This window comes from Marmota flaviventris, chromosome 5, assembly GCF_047511675.1.
Source record: "Marmota flaviventris isolate mMarFla1 chromosome 5, mMarFla1.hap1, whole genome shotgun sequence".
NCBI lineage: Eukaryota > Metazoa > Chordata > Mammalia > Rodentia > Sciuridae > Marmota > Marmota flaviventris.
The window spans coordinates 159,673,410-159,695,941 of NC_092502.1; the positions used below are offsets into that span (position 1 = coordinate 159,673,410).

A 22,532-nucleotide genomic window follows, 5' to 3' on the forward strand; every position below is an offset into this window, starting at 1 on the left:
TTGGCTTGGTGCATCCAGTGAACAAAGGCATCAGTAAATGCCTACCTACACTCTGGTAAGCTCTATAAAGGAACATGGCAGAGAACCGGGAAAGAAAGCTGGGGGTGTGTGGATTACTTGTTGAGGGGTCCAGGGTCGTCACTGTGGGGACTAACTGTGTGGTCCCCTCCTGGGAGGAGCAGAGGGTGGAGGCTGCTGTGAGATGGCCCAGGCCTGTGTACAGGCTTAGAACAGGGACACACAGCAGCCACGTGCGTGACACTACCTTTCCTACACAACAGCAGTTCTCTGACTTGTGGAAAGTTCTTATAAAGAAACCTAAATTCCTCCTGGTGCTTGACATTGAGATGGAATATGCTCTGGCTTAAGAAGCACCATGAAAGAAAAATAATGAGCATTACATAGTCACTTTTTGTTACTTTTGATTAACAAAAGCAACACACAGAAAAGAACAGGGCTGGGCACCTGGAGAAACTGCAAACTTGTACTTTGCTGGTGTAAAGGCAAAGCCACCAGAGAAAATGACATGCTCACTCCTCAAATCACTCAATCGAATAGCAGGGAATTCAGCAGTCCCACTTCTGGGTGCACATTCCACAGCTCTGGAATCAGGGACTTGAACAGACGTGCACACAAACCTTCACAGCTGCTCTGTTCACAACCGCTGAGACAGAGGTAACCTGAATGCCCATCAACACATGAATGGGTAGACAAAACGTGGTGTATACAGAAAAGGGGAGTATCGGCTGCTAAAGGAAAGGAAATTCCAACACATGCTGCAACACTAGAAGACATCGTGCTAAGTGAGAAACGCAAGGTACAAATGGCAAACAGTGCATGATGCCTCCTAAGTGAGGTCCCCAGAGCAGACACACCACAGAGAAAGCAAGCAGAATAGGACCACAGGGGCTGAGGGAGGGGTGTGTGGTCTTGTTGCTGAACAGGGACAGATGTTCTGTGTGGAGTGAAGATAATGTCCTGGGGTAGAGGGTAGAGATGGTTGCAGGACATTATGCATGTGTTTAATCTCACCAAACTGTACAATTGGAATGGTTAATATATAAATGTTATGAATATTTTATCACAATAAAAACAAGACAAAAAATAATATAGCACCAAGCAACAGGGGCCCTGGCAGATCAGGGCAGGACCTCTACTCCTTGAGCTCAGCACAGGCCTTGGCTTCACCTTGAGAGATGGACAGCAGCACAGGAGACTTCTGATAGTTCTAGGAAAACCAAGGCTTTGGGGTGCAGCTCTCCATTCTGCCCAGATGACCCCTAGATCCACTCCTTCCTCTCCCATGATCACATGTAGAGGCAGGCAGGGATGGCTGACCCTGAGCTGTGGTCCAAAAGGAAGGATTAAGTCTGCCTATTCAGAAAAGAGCGTCTGACCCCCAAGCAGAATCAGGAGGCAGCTGACTCTACTTCCTCATGTTCACAAGTCCACAGTGCTTCCTGTGGTCAAGCTTTTGGAGGTCAAAGCAGCCCTGTGATGAGTGAGCTGTCGATACCTTAGGCAGGTGTACAGGTTATTTGGTTGCAGAAAATTCTAAAGAAATAAGCAGGCTGGCAGTTCTGAAATGTTCACAAATTGTGACCTAATGTGCAAAGAAGAGAAGAACAGGGTACTATGGGGCCACTCAGGAAGGAACCTGACCAGGTCAACCCTATTGTAAAGGTCCCTCTGGCTGTGCATCCAGAAGCAGGCAGATCAGTTAGGACCATTTCCCTGGAGTCCAGAGAGCCCTGTGGAAGGGCTTTAACTGTTTATAGTGGGGGGCCGTGGAGGGAAGCAGACAGATGTGGAAGGAGATGGACCCGATGTTGTTATTAATTGGATGTTGGTGGGATCAACTGGGAAAAGGAAGAGCGGAAGATGAAGACTAGTTTCTGGCTGTGAAATGGGGTTTAGGAACCGAGGTTTGCACAGATCACAGCAAGCTTTAGGGGAGACGACTAGTTCATCATGGGTTGTGTTAGTCTGATGGTGCTGTCTTGGACAGCCCAAGCCTGGGTAGTCCTGTATAGGTCACATGTCAGCCTCATTTACAGGGGGATTAAAGTCTTGGGGGAGGGCTGGAGAGAACAGAGGAACCTGAGAGTGAGTTGGAATATTAACTTTCCGTCTGGCCACACTGACCTATCTATAGGAGAGGCTAGACTCAGAAAGCCACAGAGGAGACCATGGAAAAGAACAAAGGAAATGAAATACCCTGGAGATCAAGGGACTGCAGGACCAGGTCAGAGGGGTCAGAGTACCCACGTGGTCAGTGGGATGCGGATGCAGACCAGTTGGGAGGAGTTTGGCAAGTTAGTTCTGTGGCCTGGGGGTTCCTGAGAGTGGCGACTTCAGCAGGGAGAGAAGACAAGGGAGGCCATCAGAGAGTGCAGCAAACTCTTTCTAGGATCTGAGCTAGGAAAGAGAGGGAGTTAGAGAGGTGGACGGTGCATGAGATTAAGGGAGGTGTGCTTGTTCCTGCTTTATTAATTTCATTGAACTTTTTTAAAGTTATGGTCAGTCTGTGAACATTTCAGAACAGATGGGCAAGACTCAGGGAAAGGCCACGGAGAATCAGGACACAACAACGCAGCGAGGTTTTACCCTGATGCCGTGTTTAGAGAAAAAAAAAAAAAAACAGTAAATGCTATTAACAGAATAAATTTTTTTTTTCTTGAATGTTTTAGCTCCTTAGTTCTGACTTGACTGATTTCTCTATAATCTGTTTTCCAAAGTCAGTTTGTTACTGTGTGTTCACATCTTTGTATGCTTGGGTCATGCATACTATTGACTCTGTAGAAGTTTTCTAAGCTCTGACGTCAAGGTAAACTTATCCTTGCAATGTATTTAGGTTTTAGTTAAAGTTTATTTTCATCAAAGCCTTGACCTAAAGCAGCTGGTCCTAGAGGCCTGAGGTGGAGAATCTGGACTCAGGGGTACACTGGCCAGATCCCAATTCTTGTAGATGCTCAACCAATTTCAGCTGTGGTGATGTTTGAACTATTGATCAAGTACCCTCTCTGACAACTCAGCTAACACCACCAAAGCACAACAAATGAGGTGGATACGTGCACAGGTTACTTATTGAGATGACTATTAACCTAGCGTAGAAAGTACCACATCAACATAATCAGTGAATCGAAGAACAAACCCCCAAAAGCAGAGGTACCAGAATGGGTGGGGCATGGAACCCAGTGATGGACCTGGCTCTGCAGGGACAGGAGGGGTCCCCTATTCAGTTTGAGATGAGGGCCCCTCACAGGTCCTCTCTAGAGGTCAGGAGACATGGAAGCCTCAACATTGTTCTTATCCTGTGAGACGGAATGTTAACTTTGGTTGAGCATCTACTGGGACAGGGATCAGCTGGTGTGCCCCCGCGTCCTGGCACTGCCCCCTGGACCAGCTTCGAGGCCTCACAGTTCTGGCCACAATCGTACGATGACAGAAGGTTAGCTTCCCAGGTGCTACGATTCCAGGGTGACTCCCTGAGAAGCCAGTGTAATCAACCAGCCTTTGCACAGCAGAAACTTCATGATGAATTAATTAAGCTGCACATCAGTCCCCTGTGGCCTCTGTCACTAGTTGTCCATCACAGAGGCCCTGCCCCCAAAAGCCCACCTTGGGACATCAGTCCTTGTGCCTGGAGAGCCAGGGACACTCACTCTCATCGTACTGCAACCTGGCCTTGGGGATAGGACCCACTGTCCACCTCTCTCCCTCTGTGAACAATCACAAACTATGGAAGGCAACTCTGTCCATTACGAGGACCACATCTTCTTATCTTAAATCTTAATGGCCCAAGAGGCTCAGAGGGATGAATGGGGTGGGACCTGCTCCACCTGTGCAGAACCAACAGCTAGAGAGGAGTGATGCTGTAAGACAAGGCTCGCAGGGGGAACTGCCCCTGACAGGCAGGCGGACCCCCACGGCCGCGGAGGGCCTGGGCATGCATACCTCACGTTGGTGTGCCGTTTGACGTACAGGTTGTGGAAGTTGTTTGTGTTTTCCATCTGGCCTGCTTTGGGGCCTTGCAGCCTCTGGATGATCTCAGCTTTCATTTCCATGGCGATGTGAGCTGGTAGCAGGGAGAGCAGAAGCCGCTCCTAAAACCAGGGTGGGGGGCGAGAAAGAGTGGACATGTTTCAGACAACTGTGGAGACAGCCAAGAGGTCCTGGAAATCACCACTGACCTGGAATGAGGCCAACGTGGGACGATTTCATACAAGTGAAAATATAGATCCTAGAAATGCATATTGACAGAAAAAAATCAAGTTTTCTGAGGTCAAACTATGCTATTATGTTATTTATTATTTTTTAAGGTCTATGTATGAGTGTTTTTCAGCACCAAGAATAGAGAAAGGCAAAGCTATTTCCCCAAGGATATTATTTATCTATTTTGATTATAAAATAGTGAAGCAGGAATGATATTAAAATCCTAGAAACTAGTGGTCAGTCTAAGATAAAAACGCTCATTTTTGCCTACTTGTTCATTTGAGAGATGAAGTGCAAGGTTTATTGCACATTGGAAAGACAACTAATATTCCACATGTCCTAAAAAAGCTAGTTGCATATATTCCAATATTTCATTTCCTCTGTGATGAGGACCCAGTATCCTTTAGAGATTCAAAATTATTATCAAAATGAGTAGAAACATTAGCCTCTGCCAAACAACCTTTTGAGAAACTGCAAGCAGAACACAAAGACGCAGCATACAAGCTTTTTGTGAATCTTTGTGTATTTCTCCAAATTTGGCAAGTCCAGTAAGTAAGAAATACTCACGTGGCATACTGTGCTTGCTTTAGTATATACTTATTTTAGTTAGGGTGGCATTGTCCCAGACTCTTCAAGAAAAATGCATTTTTAGAACAATTATCACAGAAGTGCAACTTTGAAAGTTTGCAGTCATTCTAGAGGACTTTTGAAGGTTAATCTACTGCATTTTAATCCCCAGCGGGCTCTCCAGGGTCTGTGTCAGTTGGTACAGATGGTGGGTGTCCTTCTGGACTTGGTCTGGAGTCCCCACAGTGGGGCAGGCACACTGCCTCTGGTGGTCAGTGCTGGGCCATGGGCTGAGGCTCCATGAAAACCCTGCATTTGGACATGGTGAGTCAGGACCCTTTCCCTTAAATTTGTCTTTCTCTGCTTTTGAAATGCCTAATGAAGGAAAAGCCCAATATGGCCAGCTTTTCAGCCCAGCACTGTCCCCTCTGCCTCCCTGGGAGGGCACTGCAGGTTGCTGGGTTTCCCCTCTGCCACTTCCTGGGTCTCAGCAGAGGACTTGAGCATCTGCCTCTCCTGTCCTGCATGTCCCTTAGAGGGCCCAGCAGGATGGAGTTCCTATTGCCACCAGTGACAGGCCCCTTTCAACCACGGCCTCCCTCCCTGTCCACTCCCTCACTTTTGCCCCCAGAACCACTCCAAGTGAACAACTGCACCCACATCCTGTCTTGGGGCCCAGTTGGCATAAGCCTAACAGTGACATTTCCAGGCCTCGTCCCTCCTCCTCTTACATTCTGTCATAAGACTATGCCAAACCCCAAAGAGCCAGTACCTCCCGAAAGACACAGATTCCATGACCAAAAAAAAGGAGAGTCATTTATAGTAATTCTCTCCCACCCCCAGTCTCATTTAGCATCCAAATATAAATTATGATCTCCATTTTAAACCCAAATGTAGAGGACAACTAACTTTTTATAAGTGGCTAGAAAATACATAGAAAATAAAATTCATATGTTATGTAAAGCAATTTGTTTCTTTTGTTGTACTTAAGAATTCGAGTGAATTTAGTCTGCAATAAAGATTTTGGGAACAGCCAGCCAGCCGCACCAGAGGCTTCCCCACCACCTTGTGATTCCATCAGCAGAGGGCACAGCCTCTGGTTGGGCTCAGGAGCAGGACCCAGTCTCTGTGCCCATCCCGGGCTGGGCCACAGGAACCTCAGGAAGGATTGAGCTCAAAGTGGTAAAGTCAAAACTCTTTCTTTTAAGTTTGTCTTTCTCCCCTTTAAAATATCTCTGACCTAAAAGAAAACCCCAATATTACAGACTTTTAAGCTCCACGATCTTTCCTTTGCCTTCCCAGGAAGTCACTGGAGAAACAAAAGCCCAGTATTCTGGCACACAGGACAAATTTCAACCCAATTGGTAATCTGACAAGGTTAATATTTCCATTAATATTTCAGCTTTTTCTAATGTAGCTGCGTGTTCTGCCAAATTATCTGAAAGCAGCACACAAATTTAGGTGCTTAATATGCCAGATATCACTTAGCGAAATTATCTTCCAAAGGACAATGGACAAAGTCCTTCAGGATACTTTCGGAAAGTCAAGTTGTCCATTAAGCTGATGGATGCACACCCCACTGCTTCCTCCTCTTGTTAGAAATGCTTGTGTAACAACAGAGAACTGATTCTGGCCTATTCAAAGTTTATCCAGTGAGTAACTTGGCTTGGTTTGGGAGTTTTGTTTTAACATGCTCTTTTATAAAACCTCCAATTCTTGTTCAACAGGAATAAATTTTTTTCTTAGGACTCATTTTTTTTTTAAAGTGGACCTTATGAAAAACCTCTATAGTGAATTTAGTAAATTTTAATATTCTGTTGATCAAAGTCCAGGGCACTCTGAGCTCCAAAGTATTTTGAATATAATGATGCAAAGCAGATACAACAACTATATGCTGTTTTTTTGTGGGAGAAGGTTGATAGAAAAATCCAGTGTAAGCAAAGAGGACCTGTGCTTAAATTTTGAGCTAAGGCATAGTGATGTGTATTATCCACACAATAATAAACCTTTAAAGTTGTCGCATCTTTCAAAGGGAAGATAATGGTGAAATATTCCTTCCATAAAAATTTGTAAATTTTTCTTAGCCAGAATGTTCATCTCTAGTCATCATTTTAAGCGTAATTTGATCCCATCAGGATGCCAAACCAGCACAATGAACGAAAGGGGTGTTGTTATAAATTCTTCTCTTTACCAAAAAGAGTACCTACCAGAGCGGCCAATAGCAGATCCCGAAGCAGCTGCTGGTCCCTGTGTGGCTCCACCACCCACCCGTGGGTTAACCCTGCCCTGGGGGAACTCAGTGCCTACGTGAAAGGGAATACTAAAAGCTCTGCATTCTGAAGTTACCTGTGGGAATGGGAAGAGGACGCACCAGGACTCCCCCAGCTCACATCAGCTCACACCTTCTCTTGTGGTCTCTCAGAGCCAGGCATCCTCACCCTGATGCCCCAGCCTGCATCACCAGCAGATCCCCAAAGTACTAGTGCTTTCTAGTAAGCACTGCAGTGTTGCTGCCTCTCCTTACCAGACAAGCTCCTGTCTCCTAGGTCCCTTCTTGGAGTGTTTGCATCATCACTAGTCAATCACACACACTGAGTACACTGAGTACTCCTGTTTGAAAGGTCTTGCTTTGTGTTCCTTTGACGAATCATATAACAAGACAAAACAAAGAAGTCATCATTCTTACATCGGATGGGGAGCAGCTTTTCACAGTGGAAAGAGCTCTGGCATGGGAGACGATGCGCGTCTTCTCTGCGTGCGTCTTCACCTTTTCTCTGCCATTTCAATCAGATCACATCAGCCTCTGAGCCCCAGTTAGGGTGTCTGGGAAATAGCCTATTGAGTAGGGGGGTCGGGGCCTCCACGTCTATGTGGATTCCAGCATTTCATGTTACCATGGCTGGTCCTTTCTGGAAGCTGACACCCCTGTTTCAGAGACAACCACATCCTGCTGCACATGCCTGGTAATAAGTGTCCCACCAAGGACAGAACCTAAGCCATCACACCTCACGGGTGGGTTCCAACAGCGAGTGCAAGTTCTGGAGGACAGGGGAGGCCTGGGGAGGGAATCCAGAGCAAGCCTGCAGGGAGGAGACTGCCCATGTGGCTCGGGAAGAGCACCCCAGCGAGTGAACAGGGAGAGGCGAAGGGCCAACGCCGAGGTGAGACACTTGTGGCCAGTGCTTCTGCACCCATGAGGAGGAAAAGCTGCCGTGATTACCTCACCATCTAGGGAGCTCGAACACACTGTGCACATTAAAATCAGTATGCACTTCAGAAAATCACCATTCTCTCTTGCAAACAACAAGTTCGTTCATTGCTTGTAGAGCTGGTTTTCTAATTCAAAAACCCTGGTCACATACTATAGTTTCATTGAAACAATTTTCACAAAAACCAGGTGGCGAAATAGAGATAGATAAGGATCAGAGAGATTCAAGTGAGGCGGTGGTCACCTGGGGCGTCCAGATAAACCTTGTGCCTTCCAATTGTAGGACCACAGGCTACTTTCCCCACCCACTCTGATTTGTAAGTTCATGGAAACAACCAGAGAGCTTTTAGAAAGCACATTGTGAAAAAAGTTGGAAAGAATGAATTTACCACTCACATGTAATTCCTATCCAGTTAAAAGAAGTTAGAGGAAAGTGCTAATCAAGTTGAATTATAAATTATGTCTATAGTCACTGATGACAGTAAATTGGAATTTCCAGACTTGAACTGTTTACCATCAACTGTCAATTCAATTCTCTAAAATACAGCCTCTAGTGGAATGGAAATCATTCATAAGGGCAAAAAATCATTCAGTCCTCTGCTGAGAGATAATGAAAGCTGATGATGCTTCTTAGAGCCAGTAGAGGGACACCAGGGCACAGCAGGCGCTCAGAGCAGGAGGACAGCTGGGGTCTCATGAAGTCTGAGCACAACACAACACCGCACCAACATCAATCACTCGACCGAAGGGGAATTTCATCAGACCAATAAGACCTCCACACTCAGACACCATCAAGTGAAAGGCACACCAGAGTGAAGCTGATCTCATTAGACTTGCCCTACAATGTCACCTACCCACAGATAAGGAGACCCTGAAATGACAGTGCTGATTGAACAACCTTGTGGAGAAGACGAGTGAGACTGGCCACAGTCCTGGATGTGGACCAGAAATCCAATGCATAGTGTCCAGGTGGCCAGCCACCACATTCTGGAAATGCCTCTGTGAAGAAGGTCAAGGTGGGCATCAACAGAAGGAGATGGTAACGAGATAAACAGCAGCGCACGTGGACAACAGATTGGCCAAAGGGTCTCAGGAGCAAAATCAAACATTTTAACATCCAAATGTGACCCTTGAATGCAGCCACATGCTCTAGGAAATCAGACAAGTGACAAAGTTATATACATACAATTCTTGCAGTAGACTGAATTGTTGTTATGAAATATGGGCTGGCCATCTCTCCTATCCCTCCTGTGTTATTTTTGTTGCTGTGACCTACCTGACCAGAGCAACTTAGAAGGGGAAAAGTTTATTTTGTCTCACAGTTTCAGAGGTCTCAGTTTAATTGCTCAGGGCTCTGCGTGAGGCAGAACATCATGGTGGACAGGTGTGGTGCAGGGGTGCGGCTCAGCTCAGGGCAGGCAGGAAGCCCAGAGACAGGAAGATGATGGCAACAGATCCAGGCCCCAAGGCCATGCCCCCTGTGACCCACTTCCTCCAACCACATCCTACCTTTTTATACCTACCGCGTAGTAGTCCATTCAAATTATTAATCGGTCAAATGCATTAGTCCACGGATGAGCTCAGCACTCTCATAATCAGGTCTTTCCACCTCTGAATATTGCTGCATGAGCTTTTGGGAGGACATTTCAGATCCAAAGCATAACACCTCCCTTGTTCCAATGATCACAGGCTGGGCCAGATGACCCCGTCTAACCAATAGAATGAGGTAGCCGTGATGTGTGCTCCTTCTATGCATGAGTTTTAAGAGCCTGAGTTACGACTCACCAAGCTTTTGCTTCCAACTTTTTGGCACCAGCAGTGTCCTACATAGAGACTCTTCACGTTGGAAGGTAGCAGCCCATCCATGCTGGACAAGAACAAGTGGGAAACCATTACTCTTGCCAGCCACATTGATTTGTGAACAGTACCCACCACATTACACTGTAGCTTTGGGGACAGACGCAATGTCTACAGTGCTGGTCACACTAACCCTTGTCCTCAGTCCTTGTGTGCACAGGATTTTCACAGCTGTCCTGACATGGTGGGATTTAGCTTACCCACTTGTGTAGGTCTCTTCTTCCCTGAGCTGAACTTCACGGTGCAAGCTCTGGGAAGCTGGGCTGTGAACCACTGATCCCTCCACCACACACACACACACACACACACACACACACACTTACAACAGAGGAGGCTGAGGCCACCAGCCTGTGACACACCTGCAGGGCAGGTCGTCACAATATTGAAGCACCGTGCTGCCAACCCCTCGAAGTGTGCATTGCAGGCCTTGAAGGAGAGGGCTGGGCCCAGGGGATGCGGTTGCTTCAAGTGGTGTAGGAAGCACACAGTACAGGAAGTGCTCCTACCAAATATGAGGACGTTTCTGCACTCATTTACATTTCTTCTTCCACAGTAAAAAGCATGAATCACTTCTCTGAAAGATATTCTCTGACGGAAAGCTGAAGTAGTGAGAATTTACCCATTCTAAGCCTGGGTCTCAGGTGTTATTCTACATACACATTGTTATTGTCCATTTTCTCTAATCAAAGTCTTACTTCTCACTGGATGCAAGAGCAATGGGTATAACCAGCTGGCCTGGGGTTCCTATTTTAAGAATGTCCCAGCACAGTGCCACCATCCTGGGAAGCCCAGGAAGATCAGGAGAAAGCACACCAGCATCCAGTCCCAGGGGCACCTCCAGAGTCCCCTTGGACGTCCCTGAATCCTCAGGAGACTTGGGTTCTCCTCTGTGGTGTGTAGTTCTGAAAGTCAGGAACTCAATGTAACCAGAGTGAGCTGATGGGACGCATGAGGTGGGAGGAGGCCAATAGAAGGGGGCCCCATGCAGGAGGGAACTGGTCCTTACGTGGTGCTGCTCATTTTTGCCTGGAAGGAGGTCTAAACTTTCATGTTTGGGGCACCTGGGGTTGCTGACTAAAGAGCACAGACCTCTCTGTTTACATGGAAGTGGACCTCTCCGATTGCTCCTCAATTTCAGATCTGACTACTTGAATGTGGGTTCTGTACTCTCAGTTCAAAATTCATTCTTCCATTCAATACATATGTTTCCATTGCTTTCCATGTACCAGTTTCAGGTCTAAGGCATTTGTAAGTATTATCCCACTTAATTCTCCCAACGGCCCAGTGAGCTAGGTACGATAATTTGCTCCATTTCTACAGGAAAGGTAAAGACCAAACAGGTGATGTGAACTGATTATGTCACACTTCAAGGAGGTGATGTAGTTGGAATTTGAACCAGGGGAGATGGTTAGTGGTGAGCTTCTCTTAACTAGTTAACTAAATTATGCACAGGAAAAAAAGACAACATACATGAATAGACCCAAGAATAAATAGCATGCTTCAGTTAGCAACAGGGATCGTTATCCCACCCGATCCCAAATGTGATCGAGTCTCTTAATTTCCAATGGAGACAGAGGTCCTTTCCTTTGACTATGCTGAAGTTGGAGGCTTAGATCTCAAAGAGAAATGGTTCTTAGGACAAGTGTCACTAGCTTTCTGCACCTTCAGCAGCCCCCAGCCTCTTCCCCTCGAGCCAACCCAACCTAGGCCAGAAGCCCTGCCTGATCAAGCATCGGGTCTTTCCTTAGGGTGTGGATGTTCTGGAACATGGCCCTGGGCCATGTTCTAAACTGCACATACAGTGTAGTTTAAAAGAGTTGGGGCACAAAGTATATTGAGCTAATATCCAAAAGCTTTTTGGAAAAGACAATGAACCAAGGACATTTTTCACGTTTCTCTCCTGAGCACATGACTGGGCCCTGAAGAGGGTCTGTGCATTTTCTCCTCTGAATGCAAAGTTGCCTCTTGGCCTAGGAAGTGAGCCCAGGATCCCCCAGCACTGTCAAGATCTTAAAATTTGCTTATTTGTCTCCATGTGACCTCCAAAGACACAACCCAGGAGGTAACACCCTCTAAACATTCTGCCTGTCCTCAAACACTGGTTTTCCCCTGGGGCCCTGAGGGAGTTGGGGCCCAGCGAAGTGCCTATCATTTCTGCACAACAACGTTCTGTGGAAAGAATAATAATGAGAAAAGAGAGGCAGCAGAACTGCACTAATTCCCGCTGCATTAATCAAGCCCTGCGCTGAGCTTCCTCAGATAAAAATTAAAGATGCAAGCAGCCTTGCACCACAGATCTTCATAGCACAAAGCTGAAGGCCACCATAGTCACAGAATTTTTTTCAAATGGAACTTAAATGAAATGACCATGGTTCAAACTTCTCTTAGTCGTGAGTGTGTGTGTGTGTGTGTGTGTGTGTGTGTGTGCGAGAGAGAGAGAGAGAGAGAGAGAGAGAGAGAGAGAGAGAGATCGAATGCCTGACAAGATCATCTCAGATGAGGAAAGGTTTATTTTGGAAACATCATGGTGGAAGGGCTTGGAAGAGGAAGGTGGCTCAGGTCATGGCAGCAGGGAAGCAGAGTCACAGGGACAGGAAGGGGCCAGGGACACATATGATCCTGAAGGCCTACTTTCTCCAGTCACACTCAGTCCACAGTGGCCACCCACAAGTCCACCCTAATTATTAATCCATCTCATAGACTGACCATTGGTGAGATCACAGCCCTCACAATCTGTCCTAACAGGGCTACCTGGCTGCTTTGGGACCATGCTTTCAACACATGAGCTAGTAGGGGACAGTCCATCTCCAAACCATAACAAAACTCAAGAATAAAATCTCTCTTGCCAGGAAGAGTGGCACGTGACTGCAATCCCAGCTGCTTGGGAGGCGGAGGCAGGAGGATCACAGGTTCAAAGCCACCCTCCGCAATTTAGGGAGGTGTGAGCAACCTAATGAGATCCTGTCTCAAAATGAAAAATAAAAAAGGGCCTGGGGATATTGTTCAGGGGTTAGACACCTGTGGGTTCAATCCCCGGGTTAAAAAAAAAAAAAAAAAGAATCAAAGCTATTTTCTGCTTCAATTGCCTGACCACATCCTGGCTCATGTGCCTAAGTGAATCTTCATATACAGGATATTTCCAAGCTTGATCTTTGTCTTCAGAAAACTCATTCCTAGCAACTGAATCATAGATTTCTTTCAGGGACTCCTCCTTCCAAGTGTCACTGGTAGTTTTTTTCTCTAGAGAATCGTATGACTTATTAGTTTTACAAAAGTGATTCTCATCCAGGATCTTATCCACCTCACTACCTGACAATGACCGAGCCCTCCACTGTGTGATAAGACACCATGCACTACACCACCACCTTCCTTTATTTCTTCCTCCTCTTCCCTGAGGAGCACTGTCCCCTGGGAGCTGCACGGCTGGCACTGCCATGTCATAAGGTCACCCTCTCCAATTCTTGAGACATGCTTCCAGTCACATCCCCTCCTCCCTGGCAGCCGTCCATCCTGTGGGCCCCCCCATCTCCAGCTGGTTCAGCACTGCATGTTCACCCTGGCAGTGGCCCTTGGGCTCTACCAAAGCCACCTGTCCACATCAGGTGTGAGTGGACCAGAATGTGCCCTTTCCATGTATCCGCCCAGTCCAGACCCAGAGCCTGGCTTGAGGTGGGCGTTTGATAAATGTTCACTGGACAGATACAGGAACGGGAGTGTGAATGTGTGACCCGATGCCTCATCGCACTGTGATCAAGATCTCCACCGAGAAGCTCACACAATGGTCTGAATTTTTAATGACAGAAGTCAGGATAACGTCTGGCCCCAGCTCTGGCACTTATGACCTGGGCAGTGGCCAGCTTAGGCTAACTTCTAGGCCCTCAGTGTCCTTGGAGCCTGAGAGGGTCAACGTCCATTTTTGCTGTCTCTTTCCGTTGTAGGTCTCTTCCATTTCATCAGGTGTTGGGAGGGACTGTGGGGTGACCTTGAACTTGGCAACACAAATGGGAACATATTCCGAATTCTGGGTTGAAAATTGTTGCAAACCTGTACTTGTTGTTACTAGAAGAAGTGAGGGAGAGATGCACGAGTGTGTGTGTGTGTGTGTGTGTGTGTGTGTGTGTGTCTATGCCAAACGCATGTATGCTTTTTAGTTTTGTCATGATATGCATTAGTGAATTCTGCCTGCATAGATTTATAGAGGAACCGCAAAGAAGGAAGAGAGTATTAGTTCACGTATTTTCTTGAAGCCCTTCTGATTTCCGATCTTGCTAGAGCTGATGAGCGGCACTCTCCTGTTTGGTATTCTGCAGGTGCAAGTCCAAGTGCTCATGTAAATTACTCGGGTGAAGGCTCCTCCTGTGCGGCTCCTGCTCCCCGGATGATGGAGGTGCCCAGAGTGCGGCATTGGAGAGCCCAAGAGGGAATGAATCACTATGAACCCAATGGCAGCCCTGCTAGAGTGAAAAGCAGGCAAGGGTTTTCGTTTTCTGGTTTGGGGTTTTGTGTTGTTGTTTTGTTTTTGCCAGGAAACAAAAATTGAGACCAGCATGGGAATGAAAGCCTCGGCAAAGGAGAAAATTCTATACTAAATCTGAAAAAAAATCATAGTTATTGAAGAATGAATAACCACATCACCATATGTAAACTTGGAAATTCTCAACTTTGTCATGATTATGAAAATATATTGTCAAACAGTAACAGTTTGTTAAGAGTATTAAGTTTTCACGTACAGAGCCGACGGCTGGTAGAATGCAGGGATGTCTACGGAAAACCATGTGCTGTTCTCACCAGCTGTGCACACACACTGACTGAGTTCAAGCTTTGCTTATATTGGGAATGTATCTCAGCCATCTATTGCCACAAAATCAATTCCCCCTCCACCAAACTAGTGGGTTGGAACCACGATGGCTTTCCTCATGTTCTCCTCAAGGATTGGGTGCTGGCTCCTCTGCAGATCGTCACGTGACTATCTTCTGCTGGAGCACTGGCCAGGTCCTTGAGATGGCCCTGTCTGGCAGTTGTTGCTGGGAATTTCCTGGGCTTTGGTTTCTCTCCCAAGTTTGGCCACTCATTCTCCTAGCCTAGGTTACACTGGCTTCCATCCTGGTGGTCTCAGGGTCACTGTCCGAGGAATTGGAAGGAGATCTCAGGTCCTCACGTGGCTTGGGATCCATAATTTGCACAGGGTTACTTCCCCATTCATATTAGTCAAATTAAGTCATCAGCCCTTCCAGATTCCAGGATGGAGAAAAGCTGAGTGCATTTTTCCACTGGACACAACAGGGAGGACAGACTCCTCCAATGTTCATGGTTCCAAAGGTGAAGTCATTTCTACGGTGAATCTGGAGGCTTCACTAGAAGAGAAGCCCCAGGAATTGGTAGTGCAGAAACTCTGAATTCAAGTCCAGGCTCAGCTCTCTTGGATCCCAAGGTGACCTTCTGTGAATTCTACTGGTGTCCAATTCTGTCTTCACTGACCTCTCATCTGCTCATTCTTGTCTGAACACTTGGCCCAGGCTGGACTTACACCAGGTAGGATAAGACAGAAGGCCTGGGCCTTGGGGAGGAGATGGGATGGCCACCATGTTTTGGTCTAGCCCTGCATTTTGGCTTCTACCAAAAAGTAACACTTGGCAAATAATTCTTAGATTTGCCTTAAAACAAACACGATAAAGAGTGGAAATTAAGCAGCTGTTTACAAAAGCGATGAGTCATTTCCCATTTATTTTGAGATTGGAGTAGTCATGAATCCATGTGAATTAGAAAGAATGCTTTTTAAAAAATAACAAAATCCTATTGACTTTCTGTCAAGAAAATAAAAGTAAACAAAAATCAGATATGATTGAGGATATTTCTTTTAGTAAGCAATTTTGAAAGAAAATGAAGAAATTAATGAAATGGCATTTACACCTGTTCATGATTAATTCTCCAATGAGCCAGCGAAGTAGCTGGCAGGCTCTGCTCTCTACTGAGTGATTTGGCTGACATAAAGTTCCAGTCATTTATAAAACATACCATGCCACACTGCTCAAAGCAGGATTCCTCTGCCTATGGCATGCAGCTCTGCTGCCACGAACATCTTTAAGAGAAGCACTTGGAGTTTTGACTCAATAGCTGCACCCCAGGCTGTTTATGCAACTTGCAATCAAAACTGAGAAACTCAAATAAAACAATACCTCTGGTCCTAACTTATCATTTACTCAATACTATAAAGCTACAGAGTAAAAATAATCATGCTTCAGAGTAATTGGCATTTAAAAAGTGAAGTAGAAGTATTTGTTAACCTTGAGAGCAATCACCTGAAAACATCATGCTGATAAATGCTTGTGTTCACTATGGTCTACGCAACCAAAGGCTTCTTAGCCGTGAACCTGCACCCTTTCCTGTTGCAATCGGCTGCAGATCAACCCAGTTCCAACAACAATGCACCAGTATCAATGCCCAGCATGCTCACTGGTCTCCTCTACCCCAGCTAAAAGGCACTGCAAGCCTGAAATCTCCCTGTTGGACCCAGCTCCATTGGTACAATGCTGGGCCATTTCATTGGTATCACTCTGAAAAGCTCATGGCTGATTCTCTCAGCACACTTTCTTTCACTGAATTTTGTATTTTGTTTTGTTCTTACTTGTCCTTTGAGATCTACTCTTGCCTCTCATTTAAAAAGAAATTTAAAAACCCTCCTTCACTAGGGAGGGGCTGAGGGGTTGAAGGGATGAGGTTTACCAGGGTCTTGGGACAGGGGCTGGCACCCAGGGAGTCCTGTGTGAGCCTCGACAGGCTCGGAGTCTCCCTCGACCCCTCAAACCCACGCTCCTCACTGTTTTCTCTGAGCCAGGACTGGTTACAGTCAGAGTGACCACTGTCTTTCCTTTATTCATGAACTCGTTCATCTACATTCCTTCTCCTAGAGGTCGTCCAAATCACTTGGGAGGGGAAGGAGTGAGCGGGCAGGGATATTGCATTTTACCTACGCGTTCCTCACAGTTCTAGGAGTTTATTTCACGTATTTAAAGATCAGTAATTATGGTTTGAGTTTTTGTTAACCCTAAGGATATGAACAGCACAGTTGGCCACATCTCGGTGTTGTATCAAAACCATGGAGCAGAACTTCTCTCCCTTGGTAACTATTAAAATAGTTCGATATTTATAAAATGTAAAAAAGAAAATTCACCAAATACAACCAAATCACAAAACGGGCATGGTCTAGTATTATAATAAGTGCCCAAACACATGAAAGGTGATGAAGAGAGAGGAGATTCCAGGGCTGGGCACAAGATGGGGCTACACTTGGCCCTGAGCCTACAGAGTCAGAGGATTTGGACCAACACTATGAACCTGGAGAGAGGCAACCCAAAGGCCCTTCCCTTACTGACTCGGGGACAGGAAAATCACGTGTGATAGAAAGAGATAAGGAACAAAAATGAGGTGGAACTGCTTCTCTTGGTTAGAAACAAAGGCCTGGAGGTTGAGGGGTGGATTTCAATCCCATCTGTCCCTCATGGAAATGAGCAATGCTCCCTCCAGGGGCTGTGCACACTGCGTCATCGGAAGACGCCAGCTTAGCTGTCCAAGGGACCTCTCCCTTGCTACCCTGGCTTCCCTCAGCTGCCCCACTCCACCCCACTGCAAAACAACTGAATGAGCCCATCTTCCCCTCGGTGGGAAAAGACAGGAAGTGAAGGCCAGAATTCTGGAAGTCAGGTGTGGTGGCTACTTTCAGGTATCTCTGCAGGTCCCGGATAGGTTAGGCACCCCACGACCGCCAGCACCAGCAGCATCACAACTAACAGGTACACTGCGACTTTGACACTACTCCCGTGTCCGCTTCCTGCTGGTGGAGCCTGAGCCCAGGGAGTGGCCCTTCCTCCTAGGTCATCTTTCGGCTCCCCATTCTCTCCCATCTGACAGGTGGGGGTCAAAGCAGTCAGGGAAGGTGCGTACCGCTGATGAAAGGTTATCAATGGTAGGAGCCCCAGGACCAAGCTAGTGACCCACAGATGAGTCTTTGGAACAATGGAACATCTCTAGGATGTGCCCTCTGGCATCTGTCTGCCTTTCTTGATCCCAGCTCTGTGCCTCCCTGGGAGGCCTCTGGTGTGGAGAGCTGTCATGGTCATGTTCTTCTGTCCTGCTCCTCCTGATTACTGGTTTTGCTGTGGACCTCCACTCTGAACCAGCAGCCCAGCCCTTGTCCTCCCAGCAGGGAACGCTTGACAGAGCCTCAAGATGCCTCCTGGTGTCCAGCTGAGCTTGCGGCAGAGCCAGGGTAGCTCCACACACAGAAGTGTCCAGTTCCAAATGTGCAGAGTGCTGAGGTGGACAAAGCCTGCTCCAGACATCTGGTCACACTGCCTGTCATGGCACTGCATGCCTTTAAATTTCAGTTTTACCTCAGCATGCGATGGAGTGGCTAGGTCAATACAATTACATCCTCCTGTGACCACGGCAGGTCCAAGGAGCCATTTTGTCTGCAGAGGTGGGGCATGCTAGCAGATGCCTCAGGGATAAAGGGCAGAGTTATGAGCCCAGGAGACCTGTCACTGACAGAGTCCCCCTCAGACGGCCTGAAAAGGGGCAGGGAGTGAAGGGTTAAAGCGTAAGCTCCCCGCCCGGTCTGCAGCAAAGGCTCTGCTGCCAGGCAGCGTGGAGCAGCCAGAGCCCACTGCAGGTGCAAGAGTGCAGCCATGAACCTCATCGGCAGAAAATGAAAATTTAACTTCATATGATCTTCATGTGCCATGGAGCAATGTTTAAACACACACACACACACACACACATACACACACGTCTAACAATGGAAAAAGATTCAGTCCTCATGCACACAAACACGGGTGGTGGCTGGATTTGCCCACAGGCTGCAGTTTGATGGCTCCTGGGGAAGAGAAAATTCTCTGAAAATTCACACATAAAAGCACCAGAGAAACACTAGAATTGTCATTCACGACGGAATGAAGGACAAGAGTGGTAGTGCCTTTTATGTTGAGGGCATTATGATGACGATTTCCGTAGTCTGTCTCTCTGTGCTGCCCGACGTGTGGGAGTTTACAGTAAGAGTCATAAATAGACCTTCTTGGGAAATAACAATTTCCAAATTATTACTGAGTTCTCAGTCATGGAGGAGACTGCAGAGGTCAGAGTATGGGCTTCACAGTCAGCAAGTCTGAGTGTGAATCCCAGCTCCCACATCCTCCTCCGGTCTTGATGGTATTGACACATCAGACTGAGGTGGCTGGTGGCCTCCAGGTGGCATGGGAAGGCAGGATTCGGGATGGAACAGGGAAATAAGGTCGCTGTATTAAAACCAGAGCTCTAAATTCAAGTTGGAGCTTGGCACTGATTTGAATGGGGCCCCAGGTTACTCTCTACCCTTTCTGGCCTCAGTTTCAACTCCTTCAAATGAAAGGGCTGGACTGAAAGTCTCCCTGACCTTGCTGTAGAAGACGGTGGACGGAGACTCCTGTAACACTTGTTTTTACACAAAGCATACAGGAAAAAAAAATCAACTTGAGTGTAACTGCAAACAAAAGTGTCTCATTTCCCCCACTCAGCAGCTAATGCTCCAGCAGTCAGAATTCAGAATACATGTTGCTTGATCCACAGAGGCAACCTGTAATTTGTGTGAGAAAGACTTAATTTAGAAGAACGCACATGTCATTTTTTTTCATAACCAAGTAAGAGTTACAATTAGTTTGATTCATAAGCTGTCACGGGCGTCTCCAACAGACGCACAGTGAACAATAAGAAGTTTCCAAGGCAGCTCTGGGATAGAGAGGGAGCTATTTCTCGGTGGTGTAATTAATATCAAACATAAATCCTCCTCCATTTCCCTCTTGAACATTCCCAGGCTCACTGGAGCACCATCTTCTGAGAGCATCATTAAGGAGGAAAACACAGAATTCACTCACTTTCGACTGCATTTTGCTGTGTAGCAACCCACCCCTGGGAAAGTGTCAAAATAAGTCGCAGTGAAATGCCCAAAATAACTGAGAAATAAGAAATGCCTCTACATTATCTCCCAGCATCACAGACATCTTGATGTGCAGCAGAACGTTTAATAATAATATTCTACCCAAAGGCAGATGAATCAGAACCTTTCCCATTGTTTGACGTACAAGGCGAGGAGATGCGATATGGGGTTTTCAAGAACAGGGCTGCTGTTGATGGGAGCGATCAAAGTGCTTACGATCATTTCATTCCTCTCACCCAATTCCTCCCTTGCTTATCATTTATCCGTACTATTAAAAATTGACTAATTAAAATCCCATCAAGGATGGAGTTCATCAAAAATAAATAAAGCACTACTTACATATCAAGTCTCAGAGATGTCATTAACTGGGGTCTGGAAGAGCAGACATGGGGTGAGTGGTTTGCTTCAGAGCTTGGGTGTGTGTGTGAGATTTCCTTTCTATCTCAACATCAAATAGACGCCCCACAGTACAGGTCTTCGACAAAGCCATTCAGTCCTTAGATGGCCACACAAATAAATATGGCCATTATTTTTTTAAAAAAGACTATCAAGTGTCTTGCACATAATCTGCATTGAATGAATGTCAAGAGAATCAGTGACGTTTGAGACACCAGATCTGTCCCACTACTTGGCTTCCATGGCCTTTTAAACTGTAGGCATGGAACAAGTTAGGAAGGAGCAAGAGGAGAAAGGTGGCAGGGATCGCTGTCTCCACAACTCAGGGGGCCCTCGGTCCTTCAGATGGCTGCGTCCACTGGGTCAGAAGCCACCAGCCGGCCCTGGCTGTGTCTGCCCTGGCTGTAAGCGTCTCAAGGTCCAGATGGCCTACCTTTGGGTAAATCATGCAGTGTTTTTCAGGTACCAGCCACTGAATGAAAATAAATACAATAAGTATCAGAAGTCAATACAGTCCACACCAGCAGCACGTCCTCGACCGCGAACGGTTGGTGGGTCGGTGCTGGCCTCCCGTGTGACAATGACAGGCCTCAGGCTTTACTGGCACAGAAAACCCAAGGGTTGGCAATGGTTATGATGCTTTCTAGTAGCTGAGGACCCAGGCCCGTAAAGCCTGAGCTTTAGGGTCCTAGACCCCACCCCTAACCAGCCCTGCCCCCGTGGAAACCACTGCATTTCCCAGTGCAGAAGCCGCTCCTTGCTCCATCTTAAGTGGTTCCCACAGTCCAGCAGTGGCTTTCGGCCTGTGGTCAGGATTAATCCACGTAAGAGAGGCCTGTGCTCATACATTGAGAATATGTAGAAAGAGATAGAACTGTTCCTGCCATGCCCTATCCTCCCAAAAATATAAACCTTACTCTTTTTACATGAAATGTGCACTATTCTATTCCTTTAAAATGCTGGTTGGAACCCACTGAACTGATATTGTGACCCACTAACCAGTGCAAACCCAATTGAAAAACACCCATCTAAATGATAAATCTAAATTCCACAGCCTGTGATCCCCAGTCCCCTGGGATCTGGGTTCTCATCTCCCCCGCACCACTGAGATGGATTCCAGAATCAGCAAGGACTGAGTGGCTGGCGGTCAACCTCAAGTCTCCCATCTCACTTCATATGCCTGGGTCAGAGCTTCAGAATACAAGCTCCTTCCAGTGCCAAGCTCATCCTGGAAGACTGGGGAATAAAGTGCAAGAAAATCTTCTTTGGCAAAGTTCCTGACCACAACAAAATGCAATGTTATATTCCTTTCTTTATACAATTAAAAAACTCTTTCTGTTACGCTCTATTATTTTCCTCCAAACATCCTATTTTTAGTAAAAATGCTACCCTTACTTGATGAGTCATTATTTTCAAATGTGTTTTCACTGTTTTAATTCCTTCACGTTATTCTCCTGATTTCTAATACTCTCTCAAGTAACCATGTGTATTAATCAGAGTTCGCTAAAGAAAACAGAAATCACAGGATGCTGCATCTCTATCTATTTATCTATCTATCGTCTATCTACATATAACCATCTAAATAATATTATGTTAAGGAAACAATTCACATGATCATGGGAGCTGGCAAGTTCAAATTGTGCAGAGTAGTTCGCTGGCTGGTGACCCAGAGAAGACATTTTGAGATGCATCTGAATATTTCATCAAATGCCAGGAGCAAGCAGAGACTGAGCAAGCTAGAGACTGAGGGCAAACAGACTCCGTGGACAATACCTGCTCTTCATAGAGGAACCAGGCCATGATGTGAGTTAGCGATTGAATTGGTAGCTGTTTTAATAGGGGTCTGTACCAAGGTCCCACGGGGACCATGGGGGGACCGACTCCCCAGGGAAGCCCACTGTATGAGGAAGGACGGGGATGCAGGAAGCCAGGAGAGCTCCATCAGCTGAGCCCAGTCCAGGTGCTGAGGATCCTCACCCAGGAGCTCAGTCAGCATGGTGCAGGAGAGGGCAGGGCGTTTAGAACCACAGAACCAGGCCAACACACTGCGGCAGACACTGAGCACAGCTGCAGGAACTTGGGCTTCACAAGAATCTTAAGTGGGAATCTTAGCTCTGTTACAGGCCACACAAATGAAGTGCCACCACCCTGTGTGTTTTCAGTGACAATGTTCCTGGCACAATGTGAGTGCTAAACTAGCACTGGCTCCTCCTGCCTGCCAGCCTAGAAGGCCCTTGGATGCATAGGGAGGTGGGTGTCCCTAGATCTTGCAAAAAGTGATGAAAGACTTTCCCCTGAGGATTAAATAAACAAACCAACAAA

At 46.6% G+C, this 22,532-nt stretch overlaps 1 protein-coding gene across 1 annotated transcript in view; it reads right to left on the reverse strand.

The window, feature by feature from the left end:
• The window catches only part of Adcy2 (adenylate cyclase 2), a 374,991-nt gene that overhangs the window by 114,243 nt on the left and 238,216 nt on the right, over positions 1–22,532 (reverse strand). Inside the window, exon 5 of the mRNA XM_027943896.2 lies at positions 3,958–4,106. Within this exon, the coding sequence (XP_027799697.1) occupies positions 3,958–4,106 (149 nt within the window). The remainder of the gene's footprint in view (positions 1–3,957; positions 4,107–22,532) is intronic.